Source organism: Camelina sativa, chromosome 1 (genome assembly GCF_000633955.1).
Source record: "Camelina sativa cultivar DH55 chromosome 1, Cs, whole genome shotgun sequence".
Taxonomy (NCBI): domain Eukaryota; kingdom Viridiplantae; phylum Streptophyta; class Magnoliopsida; order Brassicales; family Brassicaceae; genus Camelina; species Camelina sativa.
Genome location: NC_025685.1, coordinates 9,320,542 through 9,342,781, shown reverse-complemented (window position 1 = coordinate 9,342,781; position 22,240 = coordinate 9,320,542). Strand labels below are relative to the sequence as shown.

At 37.2% G+C, this 22,240-nt stretch overlaps 7 protein-coding genes and 1 pseudogene across 11 annotated transcripts in view; 2 read left to right on the top strand and 6 right to left on the bottom strand.

Moving 5' to 3' along the window:
• LOC104785086 (cytochrome P450 705A5-like) lies at nucleotides 137–3,041 on the bottom strand. The gene is made up of 2 exons (XM_010510229.2): nucleotides 985–3,041; nucleotides 137–906 (listed from the first exon to the last, which is right to left on the bottom strand). Exons 1-2 carry the CDS (start codon nucleotides 1,903–1,905, stop codon nucleotides 277–279), a joined length of 1,551 nt encoding a protein of 516 aa, XP_010508531.1. The 5' UTR covers nucleotides 1,906–3,041; the 3' UTR covers nucleotides 137–276.
• Nucleotides 3,142–6,062, bottom strand: LOC104785051 (cytochrome P450 705A20-like). 2 transcript variants are annotated; one of them, XM_010510184.2, is made up of 3 exons: nucleotides 5,366–6,062; nucleotides 4,077–5,243; nucleotides 3,142–3,995 (listed from the first exon to the last, which is right to left on the bottom strand). In XM_010510184.2, exons 2-3 carry the CDS (start codon nucleotides 4,998–5,000, stop codon nucleotides 3,387–3,389), a joined length of 1,533 nt encoding a protein of 510 aa, XP_010508486.1. In that variant the 5' UTR covers nucleotides 5,001–5,243; nucleotides 5,366–6,062; the 3' UTR covers nucleotides 3,142–3,386. The 2 variants fall into 2 exon arrangements, with proteins under 2 accessions (XP_010508486.1, XP_010508494.1); XM_010510192.2 differs by having other exon boundaries at nucleotides 5,910–6,062.
• On the bottom strand, nucleotides 5,976–8,184 carry LOC104785069 (cytochrome P450 705A20-like). Its single transcript, XM_010510206.2, has 2 exons — nucleotides 6,946–8,184; nucleotides 5,976–6,856 (listed from the first exon to the last, which is right to left on the bottom strand). The coding sequence occupies exons 1-2, from the start codon at nucleotides 7,852–7,854 to the stop codon at nucleotides 6,251–6,253; spliced, it is 1,515 nt and encodes a 504-aa protein (XP_010508508.1). The 5' UTR covers nucleotides 7,855–8,184; the 3' UTR covers nucleotides 5,976–6,250.
• Nucleotides 8,188–10,528, bottom strand: LOC104785078 (cytochrome P450 705A5-like). Of its 2 annotated transcripts, XM_019227052.1 has the most exons (3): nucleotides 10,319–10,528; nucleotides 9,072–9,900; nucleotides 8,366–8,992 (listed from the first exon to the last, which is right to left on the bottom strand). In XM_019227052.1, exons 2-3 carry the CDS (start codon nucleotides 9,579–9,581, stop codon nucleotides 8,366–8,368), a joined length of 1,137 nt encoding a protein of 378 aa, XP_019082597.1. In that variant the 5' UTR covers nucleotides 9,582–9,900; nucleotides 10,319–10,528. The 2 variants fall into 2 exon arrangements, with proteins under 2 accessions (XP_010508519.1, XP_019082597.1); XM_010510217.2 differs by lacking the exon at nucleotides 10,319–10,528 and having other exon boundaries at nucleotides 8,188–8,992; nucleotides 9,072–9,983.
• Nucleotides 11,123–14,034, bottom strand: LOC104705784 (annotated as a pseudogene).
• LOC104785040 (cytochrome P450 705A5-like) lies at nucleotides 13,943–15,837 on the bottom strand. Its single transcript, XM_010510167.2, has 2 exons — nucleotides 14,886–15,837; nucleotides 13,943–14,799 (listed from the first exon to the last, which is right to left on the bottom strand). Exons 1-2 carry the CDS (start codon nucleotides 15,795–15,797, stop codon nucleotides 14,149–14,151), a joined length of 1,563 nt encoding a protein of 520 aa, XP_010508469.1. The 5' UTR covers nucleotides 15,798–15,837; the 3' UTR covers nucleotides 13,943–14,148.
• On the top strand, nucleotides 18,582–20,822 carry LOC104785006 (cytochrome P450 705A5-like). Of its 2 annotated transcripts, none has more exons than XM_010510122.2 (3): nucleotides 18,582–18,999; nucleotides 19,086–19,307; nucleotides 20,640–20,822. In XM_010510122.2, the coding sequence occupies exons 1-3, from the start codon at nucleotides 18,889–18,891 to the stop codon at nucleotides 20,805–20,807; spliced, it is 501 nt and encodes a 166-aa protein (XP_010508424.1). In that variant the 5' UTR covers nucleotides 18,582–18,888; the 3' UTR covers nucleotides 20,808–20,822. The 2 variants fall into 2 exon arrangements, with proteins under 2 accessions (XP_010508424.1, XP_010508433.1); XM_010510131.2 differs by having other exon boundaries at nucleotides 18,585–18,999; nucleotides 19,089–19,307.
• LOC104785025 overlaps nucleotides 21,686–22,240 on the top strand; it is a 2,409-nt gene continuing 1,854 nt past the window's right edge. The window contains exons 1-2 of one of the 2 annotated variants that reach the window (XM_010510157.2): nucleotides 21,686–21,986; nucleotides 22,082–22,133. In XM_010510157.2, coding sequence (XP_010508459.1) covers nucleotides 22,086–22,133 — 48 coding nt within the window. In that variant the 5' untranslated portion in view covers nucleotides 21,686–21,986; nucleotides 22,082–22,085. Of the gene's footprint in view, nucleotides 21,987–22,075; nucleotides 22,134–22,240 lie in introns of both variants that reach the window. The other variant, XM_010510149.2, reaches the window with a different exon arrangement.

Below are 22,240 nucleotides of genomic sequence, written 5' to 3'. Positions count from 1 at the left end.
CGACATATGGGACTAGGTCCTATGATTAAGATTCACATTGTGCCCCCTTTTTAAATTACTCAAGAGTAACTGATGAAGAAAATAAAATCTCAGTATTTACGACAACTGGTTTGGCGGTTTGTAAAGAGTTTAAAACTTGAAAAAAAGAACCCTCACTTTCATTTCCTCTTTGTTATTCATTCATCTCCAATGTTTGTTTATTACATGAATAAAACTTATAAAAGACCAAATGGCTCTATCTAAAGTAGATGCATTCAGTTTTGTGATATTTCCCAGTCAGGAGGAACAGGGAATCTGCAGGTTCGGGGTTCGAACAATAGGAATGCAGTTAAGAGGGTTAGCCATAGTCAAGACCAATGCTCCACGAGACTCTTCCATATTAACCTTATCTCCTCCTTTGATTTTCCAGTCAAAGCATTGCACCATCACCCCAATCGCTGTTCCAACAAGAATGTAAGCTAGATTTACTCCAGGGCAGCCTCTCCTTCCGCTACCAAAAGGAATGTACTTGAGTGCTTGTTCTCTCTTGTCTTCTTTTCCTGTTCCTAGAAACCTCTCTGGCTTAAACTCATTAGGCTCTTCCCAAAAATCAGGATCTCTCATCACAGCATAAGCATTAATAACTAGTGGTGTGTTCTCCTGTACATGAAACCCTCCGATCATACACCTTTCACGGGCTGTCCTTGCAAATAGAGGCCCTGGTGGGTGCAGTCTCAGTCCTTCCTTCACAATCGCTTGCAAATAAGGGAGGTTTGGTAGGTCTGTTTCTTGAACCAACCTTGTTCTCCCTACAACGGAATCGATCTCTTGTCTTAAGATCTCAAGAACCTTAGGGTTGTTTATAATCTCTGCCATTGTCCACTGTGTTGCATGTCTCGAGGTGTCAGTGCCTGCAACAACAAGATCCTGCAGTTGAAAAGATTTCTTAGGTACAAAGACAATCAAGAAGTGTTATATTGGATTATAGATGAATCTGCCTTTTACCACGAACAACGACTTAATTTGGTTCCTCGTGATCTTACACTCTGCATTTTTGTCCCGGTAAGCTGCCAACAACAAGCCCATCATGTCCATTTCTTGATCTTCGTCAAGTTTCTCTCCATGTTCCTCAAGAATCCTATCCAGCACTTCACTGAATCTGCAGGAAACACTCATTATCTCCTTTTTGAACAGTGAGATTCCAAGCTTCTTAAGGGGCCTGTGCAACATGTTTGCCATGAAAATCTTCTTTGTCAAAGCAGTTGACTCCGTCACCAAGCCTCTAACTCTCTCCGCCTCACCATTCTCCTCAGAACAACTCCTCCCCATAATCATCTTGCAGATGCTATTGTTAATGAGCTTCATTGCTTCCTTACTAATCTCAACGCTCTCGTTCTTCATTGCCTTATCAAACAGACTCAAGTAAAACCGTTCTAGCTCATCTGCACGGATGCGTTGTGACCGCTCTAGTGCCTGAGGTCCGAGTAGTTTCGTGACCATTAGCTTCTTCATGAACTTCCAGTAGTCTCCATAAGGAGCGGTGAAAAATCCAGAAGATCCAACCAAGAGGGACTCCCCGATTGGGGGGTTTCCCCGAAAAGATATGTTCACATCATGTGCCCTGAAGATCTCGTACGCCACAGAAGCCGAGGAAACAAATATTACAGGGACATTGAAGATGCAGAGATGGAGGAGAGGTCCATACTTGGAGGAGAGTTTCTGTAAGGACTTGTGGGTTAGAGTAGAGAGGAGCAAGTGAAGATGACCAATGATTGGCAGAGAAGGAGGGCTTGGAGGCAAATCAAAGCCAGCCTGTGAGCTCTTTAGTTTATTGAAGAAGAGAGGGTAACATATGAGTAAAAAAAGGATGCAGAGGAACATAAAGATGAAGCACTTTTCAAAGTCGACAATAAATACTGCTGCCATTGTTTCTCAAAACGATGAGGCAGATGAAACAGAGTATCCTCTTATCAATAATCTATGAATGATGCTGTTTCATTCTTGAAGAATGTCTACAATGGAAAGATGAAAGTATCTATTTTCAAAACAAGAAACGTTTCGGATCAGAAGTTCCTTGACACTCGTGACCATAATGATCATTAAATAAGTGAAAAGGGAATTTTCAGAAACCCCACGTACTGACACATAAGGTTATACGTGTATCTTATCAGTCTTGTATATAAAGAAATACGCAAATTTTATGGCAATAAATATGTTACTTTTTTCAAGTCTCTGACATAAGAAACACTCAATTAGCAAGACAAGTATCTATTGGAAATTGCACTCAAGTCTTGGATTACTTATAGCTAATTTACACTTAACTAACATCTCTATTTTCCCCTTTCATCAGCAAAATCTACCTCATGAGAACGAACACTACTTTACACCAACGAACTAGCTATTAGAACAAGCCAATTCCAGATTCTCAAGATAGAATTAGACTGTCACTGTGCCGTAACACTCATAAGTAGCTCAACTGCTACCAATTAAGAATCAAAACAAAACATAAAAGCTCACAATTTTTGAAATTGCAGTTTGTCACTTTACCAGTTAGTAAAAAACTGCCTTTTGTAAATCTCGTTCTTATCTAAAACCCCAAACAGAACCTTACACAAGTGAAATTATCTTCTTTTGTAGTCTAGCAAACCCAATAAAAGTCACAAAACCATTCAGAGGTTATATAATTTAATCTCCCTAGGGATCAACCAAGTATGCCTTGTAACACAGTAATAAAATCAGGTTCAATTAAAATTTTAAAAGCTAATCAAACAGATCCCTGAGGCATAAGAATTGCGTTGGAATTTGGAAAATTTCTACCAATCTAGACGAAGAACAACCTGCATCACGAAGATTATACAATTGAACTACTCTATGAAACCAAATCGAAACAGAAAAAAGAAGCATCTACCTAGAACTCACCGATCTTAAGATGAATTCAAGAGTGAGAGGAAACAGATGATTGAACTGATCGAGACATAAAACCACATAATTCAAGCAGATAGAAGAATCAAAGTGCTCTATGTAACGCAATTGAATTCGAGAAGGTAAAAAAGTTGGAAGATAAAGTCCAGAGTATATGAACCAATCAACGATACAAACCGAAGGCAAAAATTTCTATGTCCAAGGGATTCAAGAAACTCTTAAGAACAAGAGGCAAAAATAGACACGTTTCAAATTGATTTATATTCAGAAAATGGAAACAAAATCATGTACATACAATTCATAGTTCCATATACTAAAGCATGATTATCAAATAAAACAGGAAATTAAACAAACCGATACTAAACTGAAACAATAACAGCTTAGAGCAACTTTTCCTTACCAAAACTCATGCCCTTATTAGTCTGCGAGTTCAGAGACATCTGATTAAATTACGAACTTGACATCTGCAGCTTACCAAGTAAAGGCTAGTTTCGAGGAACAGGAGTGCACTTCAGAGGATGAGCCATGGACAAGTTTAGTCCTCCAGCCTCATCCATGTTAACCTTGTCTCCTTTGATCCTCCAGTCAAAGCATTGCACCATCAATCCAACTGCGGTTTCAATAAAGATATAACCCAGATTTGAGCCAGGACAGCCTCTCCTTCCACTACCGAAAGGAATGTACTTAAGCGCTTGCTCTCGTCTTTCATCTTCTTGCCCTAATCTTGAAGAAGGTAGAAACCTCCCTGGTTTACACTCCTCAGGGTCTTCCCAAACATTCGGATCTCTCATCATAACATACGCATTACCAACAAGTGTTGTCTTTTCTGGTACGTAGAAACCTCCAATCTTACATCCTTCTTGGAACGTCCTTACAAAGAGAGGCAATGGCGGGTGCAATCTCAATCCTTCCTTAACCACCGCTTGCAAATAGGGGAGCTTTGGTAGATCAATTTCTTGAATCAACCTTGTCTTCCCTACCACATAATCGATTTCTTCTCTCAATCTCCCAAGAATGTTGGGGTTGTTAATGATCTCTGCCATTGTCCACTGAATTGATTGTGCTGAGGTGTCAGTACCTGCAAATAAAAGCTCCTGCAGTTACAAAACGTTTCTGAGTAAGAACAATTTTGATATATCCTCAAATGAAATCAGCTTAATGAGATGAACATTTACCACGAAAAACGCCTTGATGTGGTTCCTGGAAATCTTATGCTCTGCGTTCTCATCTCCATAAGCTGCCAACAACACGTCCACCATGTCCCTATCTTGATGCTCATCTAGTTTCTGTTCATGTTCCGCAAGAACCCTCTCCAGTACCTCGTCAAAGCTGTTGGAAACATACAGGATCTCCTTTTTAAACAAAGAGATTCCAAGCTTCTCAAGGGGCTTGCGCAGCAAAGTTGCAAACAAAACCTTTTTTGTCAAGCCATCTAACTCAGTAACCAATACCCTGATTCTCTCAGCCTCATCATTCTCCTCTGAAAAAATTCTCCCCATGCTCATCCTCCAGAGGCTGTTGTTAATGAGCTTTGTTGCTTCCTTACCAATCTCAACACTCTCCTTCTTCATCGCCTTATCAAGAAGGTTTGAATGAAACCGCTCTAGCTCTCTCGCACGGATGCCTCGTGACCGCTCAAGTGCCTGTGGTCCGAGCAGCTTAGTAACCAGGAGCTTCTTCATGTACTTAAAATAATCTCCATAAGGAGCACTACCAAAGACAGAAGTTCCAATCAAGATGGAATCGTCGACTGAGGGGTTGTCGCGAGACGAGATGTTCAAGTCATGAGCCTTAAAGATCTCGTAGGCCATGGAGGACGAGGAGACAAGGACTACAGGGAAGTTGAAGACGCGGAGATGGAGGAGAGGTCCATACTTGGATGAGAGTTTCTGTAAAGATTTGTGAGCTAGGGAAGAGAGGAGAAGGTGAGAATGGCCTATGATCGGAAGTGATGGAGGGCTTGGAGGCAAATCACAGCCATAGGCGACAAGACGTGAGTACTTAGGTTTCTTGAAGATGAAAAAGTAGCAGAGGAGTGAGAAGAGGCATAAGAGGATTAGGAAGAAGCAGTTTTGAAAGTCAACGATGAGTGCTGCCATTGTTGCTCAAAGTGAGAAGGTAAATGAAACCAGAGTATTATTGTCCCAAAGAAATCTACGAAGATATGTATGATCTATGATAGTGTTTATGCTCATTACTTAAAATATACCATAGTTTTTGGAAGTATCTGATATGAAGGAATCTTGAGTCTTTTAAGTAATATAGATTGATATCAGAATGCTTTTGGATACTTGTGGACCACAAGTTGTGGTCATATCTAGATTCTTGACCAGAATCCAAAGCTGCCTCAAAGCAATGACAGAGGAAAGAAAATCAAGATTAGAAGCTTGTACAATATAATCTAGCAGAGAACTAAAAAGCTGCAAATATCACGACTGAAAGTTCACTCAAAGAAGATACTCACGAGTTATTTAAGAGTATTATTTCACTGCAAAAACCAACCATTGATGAAGTCTATAACTGAGTTGACACCATTAGGGTCCATGAACCAGAGAGCAAGCACTAGGGAATGCAATGCGAAATTAACTCCTTACATAGGTAAGAAAATGTTTCACGTTCTCTTTCAGAGGGCACAGTCAAACAAAGGAGTAGAGACACTGAGATAAAGCCAGTAATGATTGCCTCATGAAAACATTTTGCAGCAGCCAAACTACTCAAAATCAAACCAAGTTTTACTGAATATATCAAACTTTTCAATTGCAATGGACAAAACAAAACAAAAAAATTGAATTTTGGGATAGTAACCATAAGTAATCGGCTTCCCAAGACATCATAATCTTTCAAAAGCTAAGCCCCTTATTAACAAACTCCTATGTCCAAATATATATATAAAGATTCTCAATTTCTGATAACCCATTAACAAATAACAACCACCCTGAAGCAGACATAAGAATTGAAACACGGAATTGAACCCAACAAGTAAAAAACAAAATCGACCTAATACTCACCAATTTCAAGATGGCCAACGACAACCACCTAAAATTCACCAGCGATAACCACTGTGCCAGAGAAAAAAAATCAAACGAGACTCTCCGATACAATTTCATCTCTCACAACTTCACAAGATTCAGGGAAAGTACTGTAAGAGACCCAAAGAGATGACAACAAGACACAATGAATGATTCTGATTACAGGACAATATTTGCGGTTTCGATATTGTAAACCGTTGAAATAAAAACAAACCAAAGATAAACCGATTTGAACCGGGAAACGTTTGTTTATACGATGCAGAGAATAGTGTGATTCTTCCAACAGCTTCATGTAAAGTTATGAATTTGGAAACTGCAGGTTAGAAAATTAAAGGTTTGGTTCGAGGAATAGGAGTCAACTTCAGGGGATGAGCCATGGTCAAGTTAAGTCCTCCAGCCTCATCCATTTCGACCTTGTCTCCTTTGATTCTCCAGTCAAAGCACTGCACCATCGTTCCAATTACGGTACCTATGAAAATAGAAGCTAGATTTGATCCAGGACAGCCTCTCCTTCCGCTTCCGAAAGCAATGTGCTTCAGGGCTCTTCTCTCATCCTCTTTCCCTAAAAGAAACCTCTCTGGCTTAAACTCTTCAGGATCTTCCCAAGAAATAGGATCTCTCATCACAGCATAAGTATTTACTACAAGTGTTGTCTTCTCTGGTACGTAGAACCCTTTGATCTCACAACTTCTTTGGAACGTCCTTACCACGAGAGGCAATGGCGGGTGCAATCTTAGTCCTTCTTTGACTACATATTCCAAATAAGGCAGCTTCGGTAGATCCGTTTCTTGAATCAACCTTGTCTTCCCTACAACGGAATCGATTTCTTCTCTCAATCTCTTAAGAATGTTAGGGTTGTTAGTGATTTCAGCCATTGTCCATTGTATAGTTTGCGCTGAGGTATCAGTGCCTCCAAGGAAAAGCTCCTGCAAGTTTCAAACGTTTGTTAGTCAGAAATGTTTTTTTTTTTCGAGTTTTAATGAATCCGCAACTAATGAGAAGAACATTTGATTACCACGAACATCGACTTGATGTGGTTCCTAGTGATCTTATGCTCTGAGTTTTCGTCTGCATAAGCTTCCAACAACGCATCCATCAGGTCGTTACCTTTTTGCTTGTCTAGTTTCTCTTCATGTTCCACAAGAACTCTCTCAAGTATTTCATCAAAGTTGTCGGAAACATACATTATCTCCTTTTTGAACAGTGAGATTCCAAGCTTCTCTAGCGGCCAACGCAATATGTTTACCAACAAAACCTTCTTCGTCAAGCCATCTAACTCGGTGACCAAACCTCTAACTCTCTCAGCCTCACCACTCTCCTCTGAGAAACTCCTTCCCATGCTCATCTGGCAGATGCTGTTGATAATAAGCTTCGTTGCTTCCTTACAAATCTCAACGCTCTGCTTCTTCATCGCCTTATCGAGCAGGCTTGTGTAAAACCGCTCTAGCTCATCCGCACGGACGCCTCTTGACCGCTCCAGTGCCTGTGGCCCCAGCAGCTTTGTAACCAAGAGCTTCTTCATGAACTTCCAATAATCTCCATAAGGAGCACCCACAAAGACTGAAGACCCGATTAAGAGAGGCTCGTCGATTGGAGGGTTGTCGCGAGATGAGATGTTCAAGTCATGGGCCTTGAAGATCTCGTAAGCCGCAGAGGCCGAGGATACGAGGACTAGAGGGAAGTTGAAGATGCGGAGATATAGGAGAGGTCCATACTTAGATGAGAGCTTCTGTAAAGATTTGTGTGCTAGGGAAGAGAGGAGATGGTGAAGATGGCCTATGATGGGAAGAGATGGCGGGCTCGGAGGCAAAGCATAGCCAACCTTTTGATCCTTTAGTTTCTTGGAAAAGAGAGAGTGACAGAGAAGGGAGAAGAAGCAGAGGAGGAGTATGAAACTGAAGCAGTTTTGAAAGTCAACGGTCATCACTGCTGCAACTTTTTTGCTCAAAGTGTGAGAGAGGTAGATGAAACAGGAAAATTTATCATCTCAAGAATATAAGGTATGATCTTCTTAAGTTATTGTTTTATGTATATACGGACATACATGTAACGTTAAAATGAAGGGAATCCAAAATGTTTCTTTGGATACTAGCTAGAAACCAAATAAACTAGCTGCAACTAGCTAATAAGTTAAGAAAACCTTTAACCAAAGCTACTAAGCTTAAATAAATAAAAACCTTATTAAGGGGTCCTTGCCAGTTGCAGCCTCGACTGAGTTCAGTGATAAACAGTACACACTGATTGCAGTTCGATAAGATAAAACCCACAAATACGAAATAATTCACGAATAAACCGAAGAACAACACACAATTGTTTAAGGTTCCACACATAAGGCAAACTAAACCAAAAAAAACTCGGACACCGTGTTGAAACATGAAAAAGCAGAGTTACCTTATTACTTAGCAAATATTCCATTAACTCCTATTCAGTAGATTCTATGTTAATGATCTTAGGGTTCGAGAAACAGGGGTGATCTTAAGAGGATGAGCCATGGTCAAGCTCAGTCCTACTACAGCCTCATCCATGTTAACTTTCTCTTCTTTGATTTTCCACTCAAATCCCTGCACCATCACTCCAATTGCAGTTCCAATAAAGAAATAAGCTAGATTTTCTCCAGGACAGCTTCTCCTTCCACTTCCGAAAGAAATGTACTTAATTGCTTGCTCTCTTCTCTCCTTCTCCTGATCTGATCTTGGAGAAGCTAGAAACCTCTCTGGTTTAAACTCATCAGGATCTTCCCAAGAATCAGGATCTCTCATCACAGCATAAGCATTAACCATAAAGGTTGTTTTCTCCGGTACATAGAACCCTCCGACTCTACACCCTTCTTGGGAGAATCTTCCAAAGACAGGCCCCGGCGGGTGTAGTCTTAGCACTTCCTTGACCACCGCTTGCAAATAAGGGAGGTTTGGTAAATCAGTTTCTTGAACCAACCTTATTTTTCCTACCACAGAATCAATTTCTCCTCTTAATCTCTCAAGAACATTAGGATTGTTAATGAGCTCCGCCATTGCCCACTGTGTTGTTTGCACCAAGGTGTCAGTGCTTGCAAATAAGAGATCCTGCAGTTGCAAAATGTTTTTTCTTAAGCAGAACAGTTATGTATTCTCACTGAAACCACCTGATGAGAGGAACATTTACCGCGAAAAACGACTTGATATGGTTCCTAGAGATCTTATGCTCGGCATTTTCATCCCGATAAGCTGCCAATAATACGTCCAGCAAGTCCGTACCTTGTTGATGCATGTCTAGTTTCTCTTCGTGTTCCACAAGGATCCTTTCGAGCAGCTCATCAAATCTGCAGGAAACATCCATCATTTCCCTTCTTAACAGTGTTAAAACAAGCTTTCTAAACCCCGAGCGCAACATGTTTGCCAACAAAATCTTCTTTGTCAAAGCATCTATCTCGGTAGCCAAAGCCCTGACGCTCTCAGCTTCACCATTCTCCTCTGAACAGCTCCTCCCCATAATCATCTTGCAGGTGCTATTGTTACTGAGCTTCAACGCTTCCGCACAGATATCCACGCTCTCCTTATTCATGGCCTTATCAAACAGGTTCTTGTAAAACCGATCTAGCTCCTCTGCACGGACTCCTCGTGACCGGTCGAGTGCATGGGGTCCAAGCAAGTGCTTGACCAGGAGCTTCTTCATGAACTTCCAGTAATCTCCATAGGGAGCAGAGATGAAGCTGAAAGATCCGGCAAAAAAGGAATCATCTGTCGGAGGGAAGCCACGAGACGAGATGTTCACGTCGTGTGCCCTGAAGATCTCATAAGCAATGGAGGCTGAGGAGACGAGGACTACAGGAAAACTGAAGACCCGGAGATAGAGAATAGATCCGTACTTGGTGGAGAGTTTCTGTAAAGATCTGTGGATTAGAACAGAGAGAAGAAGGTGAAGATGACCGATGACCGGAAGAGACGGAGGGCTCGGAGGTAAATCAAAGTCAAGTCGAGGGTACTTTGGCTTCCTGAAGATTAGAGAGTAACAGAGTAGTGAGAAGAAGCATACGAGGATGAAAATGAAGCAGTTTTGGAAGTCAACTATGATCATTTCTGCCAAAGTGAAAGAGGAAGATGAGAAAGAGTATTTTTGCTAATCAACCATCCTATAAAATCCATCGTGGTTAGTGTTTAGTGTTTACTAGTGTGGGACCAAGATGGTTCACTATTCTGTCAATAGGCATTTTCTTTAGTCATTGTTTTTTTATACAGTATTTACTATCTACTAAGATAGAAAATTGTTACTGGATTTGATCCAACCAAAAAACTAATCATGCATTACTTGAATAGTGGTCGACTCCAAAGCAGCCACAACAAGTTCATAAGAGAGAAAGAAGCCAAAAACATTGGAACCAACAAGTATAATGGAGTAATCGCAAGACATACCAATATAGGGTAGCTTGACCATCTCCAATCTCACCGCAGAAGCAAATGTTACCGCACACAGAAGTTCACAAGGCTAATCAGCATTACCCGGCTTTATGAACCAGCGTTTCAAGTGGTCTAAATCCCAATCCATCTTCTTGATAGACAAATCCCAATCCATCTTCCGAATCACCATTGTCTCTCTCTATCTCAAATGCTATCAGAAATCACCAAAGAACAACACTTTATGGTCAGTGCTCACACGATTCAGCCGAGAGACAAACAAAAAAGTTACTCAATATTCTGCTTTATATTCAGAAGAAAGGAAATTTATGAACAATCAGTACACAATGCTTATGCTTATTAATAATAATAAGCCCAGAATTTTGCAATCTCCTATCTCACAAAATCAACAAGCACAAACACATAAACTATCACAATCAGTAACGATCTGTTCTAGAGAACACTACACTCACCCAAAATTCTCCTTAAAGAAAAAAAAACCCTTTCATCCAAATTACAAAACCATTTCACATATGAATATTTATTCCTTTCTGGGCACAATCAACGTCACAGACTCTCTCACATATGATTTGTTGAAGAAGATAACGCAAAAGCTTTCTCAAATCTATCGCCTGATACGGTTTTTGAATCGAAGAAAGAACAAATTCAGAAGGTTGATTGAAATTGAAGTCGGTGAAAATGAACCGATATGTGACTTAAACCGAAGAACTGTACATAATTATTTACGGTTTCACAATAAACCAAACAATTAACAATTAAACCGGGAAGCTTGGGCACACAAAGCAGAGCTTCCTTGTCTACTCAGGAACAACTTTTAAAAACAGATTCAAAGTTAAAGGGTTTAGAGGTTCGAGAAACAAGAGTGATCTTAAGAGGATGAGCCATGGTCAAGCTCAGTCCTACAACAGCCTCTTCCATGTTAATCTTCTTCTCTTCTTCGATTCTCCACTCAAACCCTTGCACCATTACTCCAATTGCAGTTCCCACAATGACATAAGCTAGATTTTCTCCAGGACAGCTTCTTCTTCCGCTTCCAAAAGGAATGTACTTAATTGCTATCTCTCTTCTCTCCTCCTCTTGTTCTGTTCTTGAAGCTAAAAACCTCTCTGGCTTATACACAAGTGGATCTTCCCAAGTTTCAGGATCTCTCATCACAGCATAAGTGTTAACAACAAGTGATGTCTCCTCCGGTACGTAAAACCCTCTGATATTACACCCTTCTTTTGGGAACCTTACAAAGAAAGGACCCGGCGGGCCGGGTGTAGTCTTATCGTTTCCTTAACCACTGCTTGCAAATAAGGGAGGTTTGGTAGATCCGTTTCTTGAATCAACCTTGTTTTCCCTACCACGCAATCTATTTCTCCTCTCAGTCTCTCAAGAACGTTAGGGTTGTTAATGATCTCCCCCATTGCCCACTGTGTTGTTTTCACCGAGTTATCAGTGCCTGCAAATAAAAGATCCTGCAGTATTGCAAAACGTTAATCGTATAGGCAGAACAGTTTTGATTTGTCAATGAAACTATTTGGAAGGGATGAACAATTAACCGCGATAACAGACTTGATATGGTTCCTTGTGATCTTATACTCTGCATTTTTATTTCGGTGAGCTACCAGCAACGCGTCCATTAAATCTGTACCTTGATGATGCTCGACTAGTTTCTTTTCGTGTTCCACAAGAATCTTTTCAAGAAGCTCATTGAATCTGTCGGAAACAACCATATCGTTTCTTTTCTAAACAGTGAGGTAACAAGTAGGGGTGGGCAAAAAAACAGAAATCTGAAAAACCGAACCGAACCAAACCGAAATAAATGGTTTGGTTTGGTTATGGTTAAATCTAAAAATCCGTTTGGTTTTCATTTAAATTAACCATTTGGTTTAGGTTTGGTTTGGTTAAAAACCGTAAAATCGAATGGTTTTTTTGGTTTTTTATAAGAATTTAGGATAATTAGATAGAATTACTAATTAGTTTCTCAATCTTATAAATTTATATTGTATAAAAATATCAATAATTTTTTTCTTTATTGGGCTTTAATTATTGATCTCCTATTAATCTATCCAATTACAAAACCTTAACCTAAGTCTCTATTCCTAACATATATATATTCATAATTACTTTTATGCTTATTTTAAGTTATGTATCAACTATTTATTTTTTTAAAGCATGAAATAACCGTTAAAACCGAAACCGAACCGAAACCGAACCAAACTGTGATACATATGGTTTTTATATGGTTTCATTTCTGATGAAACCGAAAAACCCATAAACCGAAAAAACAGAATCATAACCAAACTGAATTACATATGGTTTCTTTATGGTTCCATTTTTATAAAACCAAAAAAACCATAAACCGAAAAAACCGAAACGAAACCAAACTGAAAAACCGAACGCCCACCCCTAGCTAACAAGCATCTTAAACCCTGCACGTAACATGTTTGCAAAGAAAAGCTTCTTTGTCAAAACATCTAACTCGGTAGCCAAAGCCTTGAATCTCTCTTCTGGACAACTCCTCCCCATGATCATCTTGTTGATGCTGTAGTTAGTGAGCGTCAACGTTTCCTTACTGATCTCCACGCTCTCCTTATTCATGGCCTTTTCAAACAGGTTCGTATAAAACCGTTCTAGCTCATCTGCTCGGATACCTCGTGACCGCTCGTGTGCTTGGGGTCCAAGCAAGTTTGTTACCAGGACCTTTTTCATGAATTTCCAGTAATCTCCATAGGGAGCAGAGATGAAGCTGAATAATCCGGCAAAAAGGGAATCATCGGTAGGAGTGAAGCCGCGATACGAGTTGTTCACGTCGTGCGTTCTGAAGATCTCATAAGCAACTGAAGATGAGGAGACGAGGACTACATGGAAACTGAAGACGTGGAGATAGAGAATAGGTCCGTACTTGGAGGAGAGTTTCAATAAAGATCTGTGGAGTACAGCAGAGAGAAGAAGGTGAAGATGACCGATGATAGGAAGAGAAGGAGGACTCGGAGGCAGATTAAAGCCGCTTGGCTTCTTGAAGAAGATATAGTAACAGAGAAGTGGGAAGAGACATAATAAGAGGATGAAGATGAAGCAATTTTGAAATTCTAGGGGTGATCATTGCTGCCAGTATTTCTCAAAGTAGAGAAGAGGCAAATTACACAGAGAAATGTTCTTATCAAGAATCCAGGAAACTAATATGAGGCCATGATTTGTTTACTATAAATCAAGAAAATCTCTTCTTTTCTTTCGATTTTATAAAGTAATGTAATAATGGGAATTGATAAGAGCATCTCCATATTCCTCTCTTTTTTTTTTTTTTATGTATTAAGATTTTTTAATTATTAATTGTAATGTTATTTTATGATTTAAAGACAGTTTTACATAGTTTAAAGACATTCATCACAAAACAACATTAAAATTAAAAATTAATTTTTTTTAAGACACTTGCGATAAAATAACTTATAGAGATGGCCTAATGTAAAAGTTAAACTTGATCAAGAACATATACGGATTTTGATGTATTAGAGTTAAACTTTATCAACTTTCTTCACTAACAAATGACACTTGGTATATGATTAAATGCTTAATAATTTATTAGACATGATCTTTAATTACAATAGTACTATATGGGGATCATTACAAGAGTGATTAGGTGACACTTAGAACTTTATTGACCAAACTTCAAAGCCAAAATCTCCACCTTTTTTCCCACCAAAAACCACTTTGTAAATCCCTTCCATAATAATAGACCAAACTTAAAACCAAAATAACGACTTAACCGGAAAACTTAGACACAGAAACATAAAAGTCCAAGCTTTCTTTATTAACGATTCTACAGACTCGTACGTGAAAATTCACAAATTGTGGTTCGGCAGATTCGAAGTTAAAGGGTTCAGGGTTCGAGCAATCGGAGTGAACTTAGGAGGATGAGCCATGGTCAAGGTCAATCCTTTGATTGATTCTTCCAAGTCAACTTTATCTCCTTTGATTCTCCACTCAAAACCTTGAACCATCATCCCAACAACACTTCCTAGAATGATATAAGCTAGATTTTCTCCGGGACAACCTCTCCGTCCCCCGCCGAAAGGAATGTACTTTAGTGCTTTCTCTCTTCTCTCATCTTCTTTCCCTGACCTAGAAGAAGTTAGAAACCTCTCTGGCTTAAACTCATTAGGATCTTCCCAGAAATCTGGATCTCTCATCACAGCATAAACATTAACAATAAGTGATGTCTCCTCCGGTACGTAAAACTCTCCGATCCTACAACCTTCTTGGGGTACCCTTGCAAAGAAAGAACCTGGTGGGTGCAGTCTTAGTACTTCTTTAACCACCGCTTGCAAATAAGGCAGTTTTGGTAGATCCCTTTCTTGAATCAATCTTGTTTTCCCTACCACCGTATCGATTTCTTCTCTCAGTCTCTCAAGAATGTTAGGATTGTTAATGATCTCCGCCATTGTCCACTGTGTTGTCTGTGCTGTAGTGTCCGTACCTGCAAATAGAAGATCCTGCAGTTGCAAAAACGTTTCTTAATTAGTACGTCAACAGTTTTGGATTCAACCTTATTCAATAATGAGTGGAACAATATATTTACCGCAACAAAAGACTTGATATGGTTCCTAGTGATCTTATACTCGGCGTTTTCATCTTGATAAGCTTCCAACAACGCGTCCATCAGTTCCGTGCCTTGATGCCCGTCTAGCTTCTCCTCATATTCCCTAAGAATCCTTTCGAGCAGCTCGTCGAATCTGCTGGAAAGAACCATCACTTCTTTTCTAAACAATGAGGTTAGAAGCTTCTTAAACGGTGGGCGCAACATGCTTCCCAATACAATCTTGTTCACCAAGGCAATCGATTCGCTAGCCAAACTTCTAGCTTTCTCTGCCTCACCGTTCTCCTCTGAACAACTCCTCCCCACAATCATCTTGCAGATGATGTTGTTACTTAGCCTCATCGTTTCCTTTACAATGTCAATAGTCTCCTTCTTTCCCGCTTTATCAAGCAAGCTCACATAAAACCGATGTAACTCATCTGCACGGACGACTCTTGACCGTTCGAGCGCTTGTGATCCGAGAAGCTTTGTGACCATGAGCTTCTTCATGAACTTCCAGTGATCTCCATAAGGAGAGAAGATGAAGCTCCAAGATCCGACAAAGAGAGAATCGTCGATGGGAGGTGAACCACGAAACGAGATATTCACATCGTGCGTCCTGAAGATCTCATAAGCTACCGAGGCTGATGAGACGAGGACTACGGGGATGTTGAAGATGCGGAGACTGATGAGAGATCCGTACTTGAAGGAGAGTTTCTGAAGAGACTTGTGGGGAAGAGTAGAGAGTAGAAGGTGAAGATGACCGATGATAGGAAGAGAAGGAAGGCTCGGAGGCAAATCACAGCCACGTATTGAGCCGCTTGGTTTCTTGAAGAAGAGACTGTAACAGAGGAATGAGAAGATAGAGCAGAGGGAGATAAAGATGAAGCAGCATTGGAAGTCAAGGATGATCATTATTGCTCAAAGTGAGAAAGCAAATGATGACAATGAGAATACTCTTATCTTATCAAGAATCAATGAATACTATTTATAGCACATGAAAATGTAAATTTCATGGAAACTTGAGGAGCCGTGCCTCCGTAGTTACCAAAATAGCAATTGCCTTACGCAATTTGGTAATTTTTGTAATATTGAGGACCACAATAATTATAAGATTACTTCTGTAATTGGTAAGTTGATATGTTTATTAAACCACTATAATTAGATTGTAAATATCTTTGGTTTTCAGATCATATTTTGTTCTTTATAATTAAAATATCATAGAAAATTACCAAAATATATATTTGCATTTTCTCTACATAAGCCCACTAGTTTTCGTCCAATTAATATTTTACAAAACATGAATATATTTACTAACAGTAAGCTAATCATAGAGTTATTTTACTTGCGTGTTCAAGTAGTTTAGCATGGTTTTAAGAGCAAACATACAAAACTTGATAGATGAATCCAATGTTCACGCTGGAGACTCTTTCAACCGTAGACTGCATATTTTTCTGTTTTTTTTTTTTTTTTTTTTTTTTTTTTTTTTTTTTTTTTTTTTTTTTTTTTTTTTTTTTTTTTTTTTTTTTTTTTTTTTTTTTTNCTTTTGTCTTTATCTTTTAGAGAGGACGTGGAAAATAATCATTAAGGTCCAAAATTTTTTTGGTTTTAATGTTAAGCTCCAAACTTACGAAACTACATGATTGTATTCACCAGTTTATGGGAGTGACATTTGCTTGTCCCTTCTTTATTCCACTCATTCTCCTTCACCCGCTAACTGCAAGGAGAAATAGAAAAACTTTAACGTACAGTTATAAAGTATAGACTAGATTATGACCCACAGTACACCGCGATACAAATTATTTATAACTAAAACATTTAAATTATAAATTTTATTTGTTCGTTAAATATATTATAATTATATAATACCTTTAAATTTAATGATTTAAAGTTTAAACCATATAATACCGCAATATAATTTGTTTTTACGTAATATTTATTTAATCAATTTAATTAGATATGTCTATTATTTGATACATATAGTGTTAACAAAATAATAAAATGATGTTTTGCCCATGTAACACCAAATTAATGATATTTTAAATTTATAGAAACATCGACAAACCCGTCCCGCTATATAACTCTGTCCCGAGATATTTTAACTCGCACTATATCATCTTAATTTTTTATATTTATTGTCACGTATTGTTGTCCCGAGTTGCTATGTTATTTATTAAGATTGTAATCATTTACATTTTATAAGATTGACGCTTCTTATAAAGTTTAAATATTTATAATATTTAGGATTCTTAAAACGGTTGAGTATTTCTCATATTTGAAGTTCCGTAAAAAGTTTAAATATATTATTGATATTTTAAAGGTCTTTTAACTTTTTAAAAAGTTGAAATATTTATAATATTTAAACTTTATAAATTTGAAACTTCATGAACGTTTAAATATTATTAATATTTTTAACATTTTATAAAGTTTAACTTTCTAAAAAATATAAATATTTATAATAATTCTACTTTTTATAAAATATAAATATATATAATTTTTAAATTTTTAAAAATCTTTAATAAATAACCGGAATAAACCAAATAAAAGTTTTTTTTTAAAGTTTGAATGCCTGATAAATCAAGATTTTTGTATTATGAATCATTTTGATATCTTTTATAGTATGATTCTGCCCAACTTATTTAAGCGATGTGGGATATTGTATCCGTAAATTGAGTAATATATGTCCGTTTTTAAAAATTTGCATTACATCATATGCAGGAAAAAAATCACAATTTTTATTAGCTAAATTTATTATAGAATAATTCAAGATAATTTAAATATAAATTCAAATAAAAATGAAAAAGAATCATATATTTATGTTTGAACGAGGTAGAAAGATTTTTTTATTTTTTTTGAATCTTACTTATAATTAATTTGAAATTTTTGGTAACTAATATTAAAATTAATGCATTAGATGCAAAAAAAATTTAAAAAGTATTTTTGAGCAAAAACTGCTGCAAAAATACTAGTATAGATTAAGAAAATTGTGATATTATAAGATTCACATTCTAATTATTATTTTATTATATAATTGACAACTCGAGAGCGACAGCCGACATGAGTCATCTCAAAATTTCTAATTAAAAAAGGTATTGGAAAAATATATACTATCTTTTTTTTTGGACAAACTAAGAAGAATCGAATTAATGTTTTGGCAACCAACATATAGAGAGCTTTCTTTCCTTTTTTCCCTTGTTGTGATTTTATTTGATCCTCTCTATCTCTTTCGTTTTCATAGTCCAACTTATTTTCACCTCACATTTACATTAGGTACATATACTGTATATGCAAAAAATCAACAAACAACATTTTTCTTTTTGTCTCTATCACTTGAGCAAATTTGGAAGACTTTTCTTCAATGTGCAACACAACGCGTAATTGGGAGTGTGGATAAAAAGAGAATTATAACTTGTTCTAATACTTATATCTATGAATGAATTAATACGAATAATGAACAAAACATATGTCGGCCTTGTTCGTCCGAAAAAATAATGAATTATGTCACCGCACATTCACATTAGGTACATATATATTGTTTTTGCTCTTTAAAACTTTGGTTAGATGCTTGAACACGCAAATGAATAACACTAGTACTTGGTGATTTTGTATGCTACTTTTTAAAGAAAATTTTCAAATATGTACGAAAGATCATACAACCAAATGGCACCTCAGACGACGTCACCTCAGGTTTTCAAGAATCATTACATTTTCATGTACTATATATACAAGGCACTAGTACTTGTATAATTCTAGTACTTGTCATTTGCTTTCTGACTTTGAGCAAGAATGGCAGCAATGATTATCCTTGGCTTTCAAAACTGCTCCACCTTCATCTTCCTCTGCCTCTTGACAGTCCTTTGTTACTATTTTTTCTTCAAGAAACCAAACGGCTCAAGACGTGGCTTTGATCTACCCCCAAGCCCTCCTTCTCTCCCAATAATTGGTCATCTTCACCTTCTCCTCTCTACTCTTACCCACAAGTCTCTTCAGAAACTCTCATCCAAGTATGGACCTCTCCTCCATCTCCGCATCTTCAACATCCCCATTGTCCTCATCTCCTCTGCCTCCATGGCTCACGAGATATTTAAGACTCAGGACGAGAACATCTCCTCTCGTGGTCCGGCTCCCATCGAGGATTCTCTCTTTTTTTTTTGGTAAAAGTTTCAGTTTTATACCATTTTTTTTTTTTTTTTTTTGTGATAGAAGGTTACAGAGGATTCTCTTTTTACCGGATCTTCAAGCGTCATCTCCTCTTCCTATGGACATCACTGGAAGTTCATGAAGAAGCTCATGGTCACAAAGCTTCTCGGAGCACAAGCACTAGAGCGGTCAAGAGACGTTCGTGCAGATGAGCTAGAGCGGTTTTATACAAGCCTGCTCGATAAGGCGATGAAGGAGGAGCCTGTTGAGATCGGTAAAGAAACGGTAAAGCTCGTTAGACCATCATTAGTGGAGTAACCCACCATAGTTACTCTCATATTAATTAATTATATAATTAATACTAAATTAAGTAACATAATTCTAAGAGAAACTTAAGCAAAATCACCCTATTACTAGAGAACCCAAAAGAAGGTTCATGTTTTAGTTTAAATTATGGTGTTTAGAAAAATGACTGACTTGTTGGTGTCTATGTGACTGAAATATTATGTGTTTACAAAATTGTTACTATGTGTTTACAAACACAATCTCGATGTCAACTTGAAAAATAATCCGAACAAGGTAACAAGTTACAATGTCATTTGAATCCAAAATAAAAAATACATCTAATTGTCTTGCTGCTTAAAACCTGCAACTACAACTCTCATACTTAAAACTTGCAACTCCCACACTTAAAACCTGCAACTCCCACCCTTAAAACATGCAACTACACAAACCTGCAACTCTCATAATTAAAACCTGCAACTACACTTAAAACCTGCAACTCCCATAGTTAAAACCTGCAACTCCCACAGTTAAAACCTGCAACTACATTTAAAACCTGCAACTACAACTCCTATCGACTACTTCTTTGTGTGAGTGAGTGTTTCAGGAGCATTTCCTGACCATAGTCATTAAGATCATCAAAAAATATCCCTCCAAGTCTTGGTCTCTCATCACGGTGCGACAAACAAAGATCAAAGAGTTCTATAACATCTTTCAAAGGCCTCACAAAAAGAATAGGGGCTTATCACAATCCCTGAGCTGTTCCTACCCTTTCCAATTTTTAATAACATCCCTAAACACAACTTCAGAGCTTAGGATTTTAAGCTTAAGATGTCACACAAAACACAACACACACCTTTATGTAAAAGCAGTCATCACACCACTTCTTGAAACGGGGATAGAAGGAAGGGTCGAATTTGTCACAAGCTTGCTTTTGAATCTACGATAAGAAAGACAAATTTACATGTAAAAAATGCTATCAATCTCCTAGTACCTTCATAGCAGTAAAAAAAGAGGGCAAAACTCAGTTGCATAATTATATTCTTGAATTAGAACCAGAACATGTAAACAACTTTCCAATATTATGGAAATCGACACAAACATCAAACTAATCTCGTAATCTACATCTAATAAGTCAAATCAACACAAACAATTAACCATTCTAACAATCAATCAGATTAATCTGAATCCCTACCAAATAACAACCACTCGAGGCTAATTACAAACTTATTTGAACTATTAATGAGTTTTTTATAAAGAATTTGGGGCCCAATTTCATGAGTAATCCATAGAGAACTTACCACTAATGATACTCTTAATAACATCATTTGCAAGATGATCATGGGGAGAAGTTGTTCAGAGGAGAACGGTGAGGCAGAGAGACTCAGGGCTTTGGCTACCAAATCTCTTTCCTTGGGAAAGAAGATTGTATTGGGATCCGTGTTTAAGAAGCTCGGAATCATCTTGCATTGGGATCCATGTTTACTAATTTCTTTATTTTAATTATTTTATGTTTGGTTCAGCTATATTGGATTATGTTTTTTATTTTATTTTGTTAACTCTTATAGAACATACTTTTCTGTATTTTATTTTTATTTCGAACATTTTTCTGCTAGATAAATTGAAATATTGTTACAACTTACATATATATTGTTGCAAGCGTTAATTTTTTTTTTTAACATTCTCTAAGACTTTTTTGTAGAAAGACCTATGTTGGTGCCTGTCCTAAAAAAAAATTTAAACCTAATTTATTTGTTTTTTAATTAGTTATATTGTAGTATTAATATTAGTATGTAGTATATGTTAATCGAGTATAAAAGTAATTTCACTATTGTTTGGACTGTCATTTCCCTTGTATTTTCTAAATTTATGATGTTTTTTGTTTAATAAAGGGTAATGTTTGATGTGATTAATTTTATCGTTAGACACGTCCCTCATGTAGCTTATCTTCTTCTTTTAGTTATTTTTTTCCTGTTGCACAAAAAAGTTATTTTTTCCTTTTTTTTTTGGACAAAAAAGAAAAGTTATTTTTTTCGGACAAAAAATAAAAGTTATTTTTTTCCTATCATTCGACGATGCTTTTTGTTATGGAAATGAGAGAGATTTGCGACAATATGATGGAGCTAGTAGTTTCGGGTCGTCTCTTTTGAATGTGTGAGATTTAATATGTTTTTAGATATGGTTATTATTGAGATTTAAGATGTTCTATGGAGATAATTTCGGGATTTTAAGATTTGAAATTTTCATTTAAATGATTGATCCTCCTAATTAATAAGATTTCAAATATGGTTAGTAATTTTGTTGACTGGTGTCTTTGTAGGCGACAACATATCGTATTTAATGTAGATTGCGTTTTTTTTTTGGTTTAATCTCTTTTTTTTGCAGGACAACTGGTTTTGATTGGCTCTATTAGGATCCGAATATGATTGAATCGGGTCACCCAGGATCCGCCGCGCTTCTTTTGTTTCCTTTTTTTTCCTTGTTCGTTTGTTTTTTTTTTATCCTCGTGAACGACGTGAAGGCATTATTGGTTTTTTCTTAATTTTCTTTTTATCACTAAAGTGTTTCATAGGCGTCAAGTCAGTTTTGGGATTTTTGTATTTGAATTCAGTTTTCCTCACTCAAATCTGGAAACGAAAACGTATTGTGTTGCGTTGCTCTCTCCTCTCTCGAATCGAAATTGTAATCTCTTCGATTTTTTGCTTCTTTTTTTTCGGGACCGTCGCGTATTATCAATTTTAATTAGAGGTTCTTCATCACTCACTCTTCAGTTGCAGAACAATGGAAGCTCTCTACGCCAAGCTCTACGACAAATACACCAAACTCAAGGTTTTTTTTTTCAATCACTATTCTCCTTTCGATTTTCAATGTAATTTTGCGTTTCTGGGTTCGAATTTTGATTCCAATCTCTTTTTTTTTTTTTTTTTTTTTTTTTT

Bases quoted from the DNA above. Each gene is read 5' to 3' on its own strand.
- LOC104785086 (XM_010510229.2), bottom strand. From the start codon at position 1,905: ATGGCAGCAGTATTTATTGTCGACTTTGAAAAGTGCTTCATCTTTATG. The intron at 907-984 runs GTAAAAGGCAGA...TTTCAACTGCAG, and splicing joins AAATTAAGTCGTTGTTCGTG to GATCTTGTTGTTGCAGGCAC.
- LOC104785051 (XM_010510184.2), bottom strand. From the start codon at position 5,000: ATGGCAGCACTCATCGTTGACTTTCAAAACTGCTTCTTCCTAATCCTC. The intron at 3,996-4,076 runs GTAAATGTTCAT...TTGTAACTGCAG, and splicing joins ACATCAAGGCGTTTTTCGTG to GAGCTTTTATTTGCAGGTAC.
- LOC104785069 (XM_010510206.2), bottom strand. From the start codon at position 7,854: ATGACCGTTGACTTTCAAAACTGCTTCAGTTTCATACTCCTCCTCTGC. The intron at 6,857-6,945 runs GTAATCAAATGT...TGAAACTTGCAG, and splicing joins ACATCAAGTCGATGTTCGTG to GAGCTTTTCCTTGGAGGCAC.
- LOC104785078 (XM_010510217.2), bottom strand. From the start codon at position 9,983: ATGATCATAGTTGACTTCCAAAACTGCTTCATTTTCATCCTCGTATGC. The intron at 8,993-9,071 runs GTAAATGTTCCT...TTGCAACTGCAG, and splicing joins ATATCAAGTCGTTTTTCGCG to GATCTCTTATTTGCAAGCAC.
- LOC104785040 (XM_010510167.2), bottom strand. From the start codon at position 15,797: ATGATCATCCTTGACTTCCAATGCTGCTTCATCTTTATCTCCCTCTGC. The intron at 14,800-14,885 runs GTAAATATATTG...TTGCAACTGCAG, and splicing joins ATATCAAGTCTTTTGTTGCG to GATCTTCTATTTGCAGGTAC.
- LOC104785006 (XM_010510122.2), top strand. From the start codon at position 18,889: ATGGACCTCTCCTCCATCTCCGCATCTTCAACATCCCCATTGTCCTCA. The intron at 19,000-19,085 runs GTCCGGCTCCCA...TTTTTGTGATAG, and splicing joins CGAGAACATCTCCTCTCGTG to AAGGTTACAGAGGATTCTCT. The intron at 19,308-20,639 runs GTAAAGCTCGTT...ATCATTTGCAAG, and splicing joins TTGAGATCGGTAAAGAAACG to ATGATCATGGGGAGAAGTTG.